This window comes from Zonotrichia albicollis, chromosome 19 (assembly GCF_047830755.1).
Source record: "Zonotrichia albicollis isolate bZonAlb1 chromosome 19, bZonAlb1.hap1, whole genome shotgun sequence".
Classification (NCBI taxonomy): domain Eukaryota; kingdom Metazoa; phylum Chordata; class Aves; order Passeriformes; family Passerellidae; genus Zonotrichia; species Zonotrichia albicollis.
This window is the reverse complement of record NC_133837.1, coordinates 10297794-10309936: the sequence shown is the minus strand read 5'-3', so window position 1 is coordinate 10309936 and position 12143 is coordinate 10297794. Positions and strand designations below refer to the sequence as shown.

The window sequence follows — 12143 nt, the reverse complement described above, 5'->3', positions numbered from 1 at the left end:
TATTCCACCTGAAGTTTGAAAGTTTGTACTCTGAGACTTGCATTAAATCAAAACCTGAGCAATAGGCAGTCAGGCTGAAAAAATTCAGACATGTTTGTGCAAAGATTTCTTGTGCAGCTCCTGCTGGAGATGGTGGGAGCTCTACAAATCAAAGATGGGTGGGGTGGACCCTTTAAAAAATTTTTTTCATTTTTTCTTTTTTTCTTTTCCCTCCTACCTAAAGGGATAAAAATGCTTCTGGTCTCACTCATAATTTTAAACAAAATCAGATTGACCATCCTTATGCTTTTGCTAGCGTGAACCTTGTTTCTTGTGTGACTAAATCCCTACAGCAAACACCATCTGCCTGTTGAAGGAGCAGGCAAGTCACCACCGAGACAAAGTCTCACTCATTAGGGCTTGGGAAACATCAGGCCTCCTTTTCCACATTCTGTGCATTTGTTTATTGAATTTCTTGCTCTGATATTGAATAAATTTCCCCTATTAAACTGAAGAATTTACAAAGAGTTTTGCTCCAGATCCAAATTCATATCAGGTGCCATTGTGTGAAATTTTACTGAATTCCTTGAAGCAGTAGATGGTCTTGGAAAATTATCTTACAGCTAAGAACACAGAAATTCAGGCTGTGATAGAGCAACAAAAATAGTAGTGGCACATCAGTTTACCCTTGCAGCAATAATGTGTATCAATTACTGTTGTGAAACGATTCTTAAGTGCTATTTCTCCACAATATCCATAGGAACTAAGAAAAAGCTGTGACTTTTTATTCAGGCATTTAAATTCCAGCAAGTTCTAAAAGGCACATCTTTGCCTTGGATTTTATTCATGTAAATAGAAACATACACTGGAAAAAACCTATTTTATCTGAAATAATAGATGTGCACTCTCTGATTTAGTAAAGTGCTATTATTTTGGAAGTTAACATTTTCCATTCTGCTCTAGAATGATTTTAACATCTTGTACAGCAGGTAGAAACAAAATAACACACCAGAGTGCTAAGTTAGCTGCTTTAAAGTACGTAACAAATATGTTTCCTTTGCTGAATGAAGCTGCTTTCCAGCAGGACTGCCCTGACACTTCAGTCCTCAGGAAAGGTCCCAGATGGGGCTGCCTTGGAAGGGACCTCAAAGCCCCTCTGGTTCCAGCCCCTGCTGTGGGCAGGGATGTCACTGCCTGCACCAGCCTGCTCAGGGCCCCGTCCAAGCTGCCTTTGAAGGTGGATATTTCCCCTGGACTGGTGGCAGATCCACAGCTCTGGAAAGTCACCGTGCAGAAGGCGAGGAGCAGCGGGGTTCCTGCAGCAGAGCTGTCCAGCAGTGGTGCCTTCTGTTCCCTTCAGCATCTTCCAAATGGGAGGCACCACGCTGGGCTGCCTGGATACCTTCTGTGAGATCGTGGGCATGACTGGAGCGTGTGGGATTTTGAGCTTCAGCAAAGGAAAACCTTGTGTAAAACCTTCCTTTAGGCACTGAGTGTGCAGCATCTGGAAAGCAGTTGCTGTGACAGCAGTGACCCTCATCTGCAGAGCGGGCACAAGGCTTAGCCCCTTCAGCTTCTGCTCTGATTCATTTGCAGTCTTTGGGATTTGGTATCTTGCAAGCATTTTATGGTGGGGTGGGTCCCTGAAGGAATAACAACCACTGTTAACAGAATGTGGTGCTGTAGGGGTTTCTCTGGTCCATGCTGCTGGAGCAAATGAAGGCATCAGTACCACCCCACAGTTGGTTGTCAGTGGGAAAGTACATTCATCTTGATATTTCTGAGGCAACATTTGCAACAGAAACTGAGGTGTTTGTATTTGACCATTAAAAGTGAGAGCAAAATGGCAAAGGACTACATGGACATAGGAAATTGATAGGTGCAATTATGAAACACTTTCCAGAGGTGTCCATGGCAACTAAAATTCATAACTTTATGGGATAACACAAATCCCAATAGAGATCACGATCGAAATATTGACTTTATGTCAAACTGTAATTCCTCTCTCTACTCCTCATCTAACCTTTTCATATTCCACAGGATACAAATTACTGACCTCTTCCTTTCCATTAGAAGATAAGGACCTTATCACCTTCCCTCTTTTCTGCCATCCTTATCACTCTACAGGCAGGAAGTCTGTGCTCCCAGGTGGTCTAATTGATACATATCTAATTAAAGGCAAAGCATTTTTTCTCAGCTTGTATTCAGCTTTTAAGTGTGTTGCTTTGATTTCAGACCTGAAGAACAGCTTTGTGTGCCTGAAATGTACACTTTTTCAAACTGTACTAATTGGCCAAATCAAATGTACTACAAACTTTGCCTTCACTGTGCACCAATACATTCATTTTTGTTAGGGAAAAAGAGAAATTAGACAAATTGTCATGGATCTAGTTGAAAGCTATGTGTGAGGTCTGCAGATCTTCAGAGCCTTTGAGATTAGGACAAAATTCAAATATGATGAGATAAAGGATTCAGTAGAGACAAAGGTAGAGACGTGGATTAGCAAGTAAAACAATGTTAGGACTTAGTCTCTTAAATCAAGATGCAAGTTCCAAATTTCTTACCTTCTTGTGGCCTGTTGCTGTAGGGGAAAAAATTTGGATTATGCAAAATTGAGGAACTAATACAAGAATTGGGGAAAAATTTGGATTATGCAAAATTGAGGAACTACTAACCATCCTCCTATTCCTTATCATTTTGTTTAGTAAAACTGTCTTGTTGCCACTTGCTAATGAGGTTTGTTTTGGCTTGGGGTTTTTCTGAGCTAATTGCTCTTTTGATTTGGGCTCTTTAAAGTATGTGATAGGATTGCTGTTATAATATGCAATAACCACAAGAATCTCATCGAGTTTTCTGAGGACAGACTGTCACAAGCCCTTTGTTTGCTTGTGCTGAGCTGGTACTTGGCAGCCTGTGTGGTAGCTCAGCCATCCTCTAAATTAACAGGTTGTTCTTTGTATTTGAGGGGGGATTGATGTGATTGAAGTGATTACCATGTCTATGCCTAAACAAATTGCTCTGGGGGAGAGAGAGGTCCAGTCAAGAAAACTGGATAGGCCCAAACACCTATCAGGGTTGGAACAACCCTGGTATGTTCCAGAGTATGCAAAGGACTTGAGAATAAAATTTCAGACTAGTATATGATTGGGAAAGTAGAATTTTACTGTAAAACCTTGGTTAATGAAAGTTCAACAATGTATTTTTGTTAGATTTCTTTGGAGGCAAAAGCCTTGATGCAGATACAAGACATAGTGAGAAAAACTCAAGTGCAACAATTTATTTTTCTGTGATGGCAAAGTTGGGCCAATCCTCACAGTGTTTGGCTTCCTAAGTTACTTGAGAGTCTATAGAAAAATGATCATTAAAGTGCTTAAATGCATTTTAATAGCAATGCCAAGTGAGTCAAACTTCTTTTCTCAACAGACTTGGAGTCTACATGTTTTTTATTTTTCTTAAGAGCTGGTGCTCCTGTCTCTGCAAACCAGCCACAGTTACCCCAAATCTTATTGCAGGGCTCCATTGTGCTGGCAGGGCAGCAGAATCCTGTGTCCCACAGCATTTTAGAGTTCACCTGCTGGTTAAAGTCCCTTTACATTTCAGCATGTGGAAGCACTTGATTCACTGTTTACTTAGTCTTAACTAATATCTTACAATTACAAGTCTAATAATAGAGGACTGGCCTAATTCTTTACATTTGTATGCAGACAGGTTTTGTTATTTTTTCCACAAGTGACACCATGGACTTCATAAGCTAATGGGAAGACCCCAAAAATACTGGTTTTCACCTTCAAACTACCTTTTATTTACACATAGTAGTATATAATTGACTAAGATTGGCTTTTGAATCCATGTGCAACATAAAACTAATCCATTTTTTCTTTTTTTGCCTTGCAGTACAGAATTGGACAGCTGTACATGATCAGCAAGCACAGCCATGAGCAGAGTGACCGAGGGGAGGGTGTGGAAGTGGTGCAGAACGAGCCCTATGAGGATCCCAACCATGGCAATGGGCAGCTGACAGAAAAACGAGTCTATCTCAACAGGCAAGTGCAGTAAAACTCCTTCTCCCAGCATGGACTGTAAGGAAAATCTGCAAGGAATGCAAGCAACAGATTTTCTGTTTCAATAGAAGATGTTCCCATGAATACCTGCTGCTTCCTGGTATGCATGGGGAGCTGGGACAGATCAGTGGTTTGAAATAGAGGAATTGGCTGGTATCTCTTTTAGAGCATCTTCTCCATGAGAAGGAATTATAACTTGGAGTTCAGGATATACTGAAAGTCAGAACTTGTGTTTTCTTTTACACTTAATTGTTTGTCATTCTGTTTTCTTATATCATTGGGGAGGGGGAGCCAAAAAACTAAACAACAAAACCAGCAAAGACCCGCCCTCCAAGAAAAACAAAACTGAACCTTTAAAAAGCTTTAAGTTTCTCTCACTCATAATCATGTCACAAAGTCATTTTTGCTGACTGTATTCTGCCTCAGCAAAGTTAATTGACATTATGAACGACCATTGTACAATGCCAGCTTTCTGGATCATTAGGCTTAAAGACATGGTGGGAAATTTGGGGGTTTTCTCCCTGAAGTTCCATCATTTCTCAGAGTGAAGTGTTTGTCTTCCTGTGCTGAAATGATGCTGCTGAGGATCAATGTCTCCACACTCACAGGCTGGAGATGTTCAGATATATATATTTGTGCAAAATGAGATATATTGCACAATCAGTTCCCATTTTTACTACTGCTGATTTAATTGAATACCACTGCTTTTCCTGAAGTTCTTCTTTTCCCCTGGGCCTGTTTCATTGTATTAAACTGATGCTCTGCAGCATTTTTGAAGTGGGCATGCAAACACTGAGGCTATTGCTTCTACAAGTTCCTCCTGCACTGCAAACCTGACATATTTAACCTTAATTCAGGCCAAATTGAATCACCAGTGATGCTGCACACACACACACACACACACACACACACAAGAGTTCAATAATATATAACTTGCCAACATTTAATATTATTGTGATTGTAAGTGCTCTCTCACAGACTAGATAGAGGACTTGGGAAAAATCAATATATATGTTCCCATAGTAGAGCTCCCACAAGTTGTGGGGTTTTTCTAAGTGTTTGTGGGTATTTCTTTCCTGCATGTTAAAAATAAGGCTTTAAGCATGGAAGAGCATATTCAGAATTGTCACTTCAGGGCAATTCAGAATGACCATAAGAACCTAGAAGCCATGTACAAAGCATGCTTGGGAAGCACTGGATTTCTGGTAGTGCAGGCAATGGAACACAGGATTTCTTAGCCAAAGATGGGTACAAACACTGACAAAGCAGATCTTTGTGCCTGCAAGAACTCAGGACAGTTACCTAAAGCTGTGGTGGATGTTTAAAGTCAGGTTCACTGAGTTTAATGATAATTCTGAATCCTCCATCACCAGATTTTTTATTTGAATCTGGCGGTGGTGTCACAATGCCACCAGATATTGCAATACTGTTGTAGCTTTGTGGAAAGGATCAGGAAAAATTCAGGCTGCTGTGGATTTTGCTGGGAGGCCAAGATGTCCCTGGAGGATTTCACTCAAGGAGATGTGCTGGAAACTTCTCCTCTGCCTGAGGAACACAACTTCCACCAGCACAGTTCTGTCCCTCAGCTTTTCTTCTTCTGGCTCCACTGCCCTAACAAACTTTGCTTTGCTCTATTTTGATCTGAACTGATATCTCTCAAAGAAATTTGTGGCTGAACTTCATCTGGATGGAGGAGAAATAAGGAAAACAAAAAAAAAAAAAAAGCTAATGTGATTCTCATACCTGTGCTGCTGAAATAAAGAAATTATCTTTTCTTGGAGTGGACCTTGGAAGAATTTGTGTGTGTCTGTGACTGGGACTTGCTACCAATTCTGAGTATAATCTGTGTTTTGCTCATTAAGGTTTTTTTTTCAGAATGTTCTGTACTGGTGAAGATAGGTAGACAGGCAAATATGCTAAAAACAATAACCAAAAAAAGCGCAAAATGAGCAGATGTATATTTTCTAGTGTCAGTATAACCTTAGTTATATTTAGAATTGTTTATTGCCTCTTCTCTCCTGCTGGAGCAATGTTTTCAGAAGCTGAAAGTCTGCATCCTCTGGTATTTATAATTTAGGCATCAGAGCAAAGTTTAGCAGGGGTAAGGGAAACATTCATGGAAACACTGACAGAGGCTGACAAAATAAACAGAAGATCTGATACAGGGAGGTCTATTATGCAGGATGTAAAATACTGCTTAAAAGCCTGTACACAAGAAAGGTTTATGTAAAGAAAATAATCCAGTTTTGAGCAATGTCATCAAAGAGCAAAAGTCAACGCACTTGGCTTTGAATCTGCTGATAATGTACTTAACATCTGCATTTTGCCTCTGGACAAATAAAATATTTATATGTAGCCAGATCATGGTTAAATAAGCCTTAATGATCCCAACTGTATTTTCTTCAGAATTTTGCTAATATGGAAAGTTAATTTACTTCCTGCACACAGTTATCTAAACAGAACTATTTCAAACATTTACACTTGGGAAACTGAGGTTTGGAAGCATCTCGAGCAGTTCGGCGCAGATTCAGTCTTGGCCTGGCTGCTCTGCTCAGTGCTTTGCCAGACCAGCACACTTGAAGTGAGTTCCCCAAGCACAGGGATGTTTGTGGTGTCCAGGGGCTGCTCTCCTTGGAATAACTCGTTCTGCATCCTCTGTTCCTGGCAGCCTCAGTGCTTATAACTGAAGTCATTAAGAGAGGGTTGAAAGATGAATTCGAGCGAACTTGCTTTCTTGAATATTTCTTTTTTCACCAGTTTTTGTTACTCTCTGTGACCAGAGTGCTGGAAATGAGAGATCCAAGAGCTGGGGTAAAAAAATGCTGCCCCCCTTCCATAGTATTATTCAATTCCTCTTTAATGATCCCTTCCAGTGGTGTATCTGTGTCTCTGATTTCTGGTTCTGCTGCCTTTGCACCACTGCACTGGTGAGTTTTTGTGACAGAATGAGCTCTGAGCTCTAATGTCAGTTCCATTAATTCCCTTCACTTTTGTTATTTACTCTTCCCATCAGCAAAAGGGGACTAATGCTGCCTACCAGCCTCACGAGGTGTTTTGAGTGATCTGTTAATTTTAATATAAAAGCTTCCTACTCAGGAATTGCTGTTGGTGGTGTGGGAACAGCTGCGTGCCAGGTGAGCTGAGCACAAGGGTTTCGGTGCTGGCAGAGAACATAAAGGAAGAAAAAAGAATCTGTAAGAGGAAATAATGGATTCAGGATCGAAGTGGACTGAAATCCCACATTTCCCCCTGACCTCTTGTTGGAGAGTGCCTCCCTGTGGCTGAGCACACGGTGCCACCAGCACACCTTGCTTGGCCTCACCTGTTGAGGTGGCCGAAGGTGCCAGGCCGTGAATTCCCAAAATGAGCAGCCTGGTTCAGCCCACTCCAGATCCTCCCTGATCTGCTCCCTCTGAGAGTGGAGCACAGCTGAGGCAGAAAATGAAAATGCTCCTGAGAAGTCTGGGTGTTGCTGCTTCCCTCGAACACCTCACAAATGATGGGCATGTTTGGAAGGATCTTCATTTCTACAACACACATAGAAATAGTCATAGTATATTCTAAGTCATAAGTCATAAGATATTCTAATTTTATGTTTTCTTTTTACTTTCAGCAAGCTGCCTAGCTGGGCTAGAGCAGTTGTTCCCAAAATATTTTACGTTACAGAGAAGGCCTGGAATTATTATCCTTACACAATCACAGGTAAGGAATGTGGCAGAATTGATTGCTGCTTTGTGGTTTGGGGATAGTTTAGTTTATCTTCAGAAGCTCCAAGTTATATATTGAGCTACAAGCACCAAGTCTCTTTAACATCTCCCCTTGAACTGGATATATTTTTCACCGTATATTTACTGGTATCAAGAAATAAACATTATAAATTAAGGATAGGTAAAAACTGGAGTGTTGTGTCTATGCAATTTCTTACTTGCAAAGAAAACATCAGGTGCTTGGATTCTGTCTGACTTGAGTCCTTTATTGTCCCTTAGACTTAAGTCAAATATAAATTTGCAGACTATCTGACACAATCATTTTTATTATTAATGTGTGTTTACTGTAAGGATCTTGCATCATTGTTTAATTTCATGTTTCTCTTTTTTTCTTTTCCCTCTTCTTTCTTTTTTTTACAAACGGACAATTGGAAATCAGAATACACAGTAAGTTTTTCTTCCTCTTTTTATTCCAAAAATAGAAAATTGATGTAAAATATAATAGTAAAATCCAATCAGATCCCTTCTTAATATAACTTATTTATTATGCATTCAATAGTGAAACCTTATTTTAGTTATTTAGAGTTTATAGTTTCTATTTATTACTTATAGTTTAAGCAATTTAAAGGGAAATTTGAAGTTATTCTAAGGAGATCCTATAAATTATTTTTCTTTATCACTTCAAAATAATTTGATATGTTTTTACTTACTGACTCTAAGAAAGAACCTTCTGTTAAAAAGGGTGAGGCTTTTAAGGTTCCAGTTGTTACATGGAGACATGAGAACAGATTTTATTTATTGGTTTATTAACTTATAAAATGCTCATCTCTGGTATAGTATCTGGGAAACTGTACAATCTGTAGACAAAATTAAAGATAATCTGGGCACAGTGCCCAGAAAAATCATCTATTCCCTCTCGCCCAGCTAAGTCAAAATATAGCACATAAATCATGAGAAAAATTGTTTAAATATGCTGGCCTGAATAATAGCAATAAGTTTCCAGCAGCCTTTGGAAGGTGAGGAGGTTCCAGGTGAAGGAACCTTTCAGAAACTCCTCCTTTGATTTAGCTTGCACTTCTGACTGCAGGTAAAACATAATGCAGATGTTTCTCTTAATTCTGCAGTGCTCAAAATGTTTGTGCAGATTTTTTAAAAGCTCATAAAGCACAAAGAGGAACAAAAAAATTAGTGTGATAAAAAGAAAAAAAATAGAGGGATTTAAAGGCTCAGATCTGGAAAGCAGAGACCAAGAGTTGCAACTGTGATAGCCAGGTTTGAAAACCCAAAGCAACAAACTGTGCTTTCCAATATGTGCTACAGGTAATTAGAATTTTCATTTGATTTTAAATGTCCCAGAATGGACAGCAGTGATCAGGGACAGATCCTCAGCTGGTTTTGCCAGAAGAGACTTTTGGTAGGGTCTGTCAGAGTTCACATTAATTAAGGCTTACCTTTGATAGCACATTTAGTTTTAGGCTGGGAAGTTGACATTTGCTGTGTTGAACTGATATCTCTCCATGGTAAATTTTTGCTTTAACTGAAAGTAAATTTGAATCTTTTAATGTGATTTTTTTTTTCTTTAACTGAGAGAGACAAGTGGGGATGATGCAAAGGGTGGTGGCAGACAGAAATATGTGTCTAAATTTGAAATGCAATACATTATTAAAGCCAAACAGCAGTGCTGTACTCAGAGAATCTGAATCAGGAGGTGATCTCTGTCTGAGCTGGTGAAACAACACCTGGTGCAGGCTGGAGGAAGGTACAGCTACAGAAATGCTCCAGAGCATCAGCACAAGTGTTGAAGAGACATGTAAAGAAAAATTAAATCAGTCCAGAAATTTAGAAGGTAGGCAAAAGAATCACTAAGTGACACTGTAACTGCCTGGGGGAGCTGGGGACTGATTGCCATGGAGCAAGGAAACAGAACTAGAAGTACTGGGAGGAGATAAGGGAAACTGTACTTCAGACAAAAATCAAAAATTTGTATTAATGGAGCTGATAGGGCATGAATTTATCTTCATGGAAAACAGACAGTGCCTTTGCCTCCAACTGTTGAATCTAGAACAAAAATGTTAAACATACCACTGGGAATAATTGCTATCCTTGTCTGGAATATTTCTCTAAATTTGATCTTCTGTATTCATTAGAGAATTCTGAAAGAAAGAATAAGCCCACAGACATTGCTCAAAATATGTAAGATAGCTTGGAAACTCTTTTCTTAAAGATCATAAATTATTTCTGAAGGGTCTGTGGGAAATGGTGAGAGTCAAATTGAGCCTCATTTCAAGGAAAACTCATTCTAAAGGCAGGCCAATAATTGGATAAATAAAGCATAATCTTATCGAGTCGAGTACGTACTGCTCTGTGGTATGTTCACACCTTATTAACCTTGTAAATTCCACTCTAAATAAAGAGAAGGACCTTAAAGGCTCAGCATGTTATTTCAGTGTGTGGTGGTGCTTTGGAAGAGGATGTGAACAGCAGACTGAACCTTACTGACAGTCTTAAGGTTTTTCAGTTGCAAAATATGTAAGCTGTTGAGAAATAGCATTCAAATCCATACTCTGGCATTTAGAAATGCAGTATGGAATAATTTCACCAATCTGATTCTCCTGTGAATATTATGGAATTCATAAATACAACCTTCTAAAGACCTGAAATTAGGACACCTAAGAAAAAATGCCCATCAGGCATTGAAAAATAATTTTCAGAATATTGTTCTGTGCCATGGTTGTATAAAAAGCCAAGAGCAATTGGATGCATGAAAACAGGAATGGAAATGACACTGTCATGATGTTGGTCCTCTGTAATCTGGATCCAGTTATGGTGGCATCTGCTTGGAGCAATGGTATTTGTTACACAGCAACCCCCTAAATCTGGCAGCAAACTCCGCATCTGCTCCTGGGTACTGACAACCACGTTAACAACATGTAAAACAAAAGCCACACTTGAGATAATGAGTTTAACAGAACTATTGCACAAGCGATGCTTTTGTGAGGTGCAATTTGTGCTGTAGGGTCACATCAGGAGAGCATTTGCAAAAGCACCTGGCTCAAGCTGCCATACAAAAGATTTCCTCTCAGGAAGGTGACGCAATGGGGACTGTCCCAGGAAATGCTGCATCAGAGCTGGAGCTAATCCTTGAAAGCTTCCTGCTGTCATGGAGAGGGAGGAGGAAGTAAAAAAATACTGTCAAAGCTGGAGCCAAAGGAAATCATCCAGATTTGGGGGTACTATTTAGGGAATGAGATATTCCTGTAAAGTTCAAAGTTTTAGTGGTTGGGGTGTTACTTCAGACCTGTATGTGAGAAAGTGTCTTCAAGATAGGCACTGCAGCTGCTTTGGTTTTGATCTTGTCATTAGAAACCTGATAAGATATCTTGCTAAAATACATGTTGCAGTTTTATATACAAATCCATTTATTTTGTGACTGGGTTGATGTTAAGACAATAAACCTGTGGAATGCAGCCCTGTAGGGTGACTCCACTGGATTCCACTGCATGGACAATCCCAGGAGCTGGATGTGGTCGGGTTCCTCCTGCCCAGCTGCTCCAGCTCCTGGGCAATGGGTGCTGTTGGCTGCTGCCTTGGGAAGAATTCCTTGGCTACTCAGGGCCTGGGGCCTTTGGAGGATGGACACAAGATGCCTTGCAGCTCTCAACAACCCCTTGTGTGCCAGCTTATCACAGCCTTTGCAAATATGTATCTTCAGTGGAAAATATTTATGCTGTTCACAGCGGCAAGAACAACTGAACTTTCGGGAGGCTTTGTTATTTTTATTTCTGAGGTTGCCCAGCAAGATTAGAAATAATTAACTAGAAAGCAAACTTGTGTCTACTGCAAACCAAACGAAGAAGAATTGCATAGAACTGAGTTTCTTTACCTGCATTGGGATATTGTTAAAAAATAAACAGCCCAGAGCAAATATCCATTTGACCTGTCCAAATGACAGTGGAGATTCTGGACAAAAAAAGAGAGGAGCCTCAAGCAAACAAACAATCAGATCATGTTTGGTGACTAAACCATGGTACAAAATCTTCATGTGATCGAAGAGCACTGAAAATGAGCCAAAGTTTAGCTCTCAAGCTGGAGTAGAAAGTGGTTAGGAAAAATACAAAGAGAATTTAAGCAAACTCTTCTGGGTTTGAAGGTGCAGTTCAAGTGTTTACCAGGGATCAGTTCAAACAGATTTGCCTGCCCTGAGTGGCTTTGGGGTGTTAGCAATATTTCAGTTCTGGAGCTGAAATTTAAAAACAGCTGGATAATTTTTTTAATGCATAATTTATGGACAATTGTTAGTTTCACAATTATATAGACAAAACAAACATTAAAATGGCATTGTTTGCTTTGTACAAGGAGGAGGAGCGTTCCTTCAACTTGCCAAGGTCCCAAACAT

The 12143-nt window shown here is 39.8% G+C and overlaps 1 protein-coding gene across 1 annotated transcript in view; it reads left to right on the top strand.

The window, feature by feature from the left end:
- Positions 1-12143, top strand: part of PITPNC1 (phosphatidylinositol transfer protein cytoplasmic 1) — a 75420-nt gene that overhangs the window by 33273 nt on the left and 30004 nt on the right. The window contains exons 2-4 of the mRNA XM_005490443.3: positions 3874-4022; positions 7654-7742; positions 8187-8194. Coding sequence (XP_005490500.1) covers positions 3874-4022; positions 7654-7742; positions 8187-8194 — 246 coding nt within the window. The remainder of the gene's footprint in view (positions 1-3873; positions 4023-7653; positions 7743-8186; positions 8195-12143) is intronic.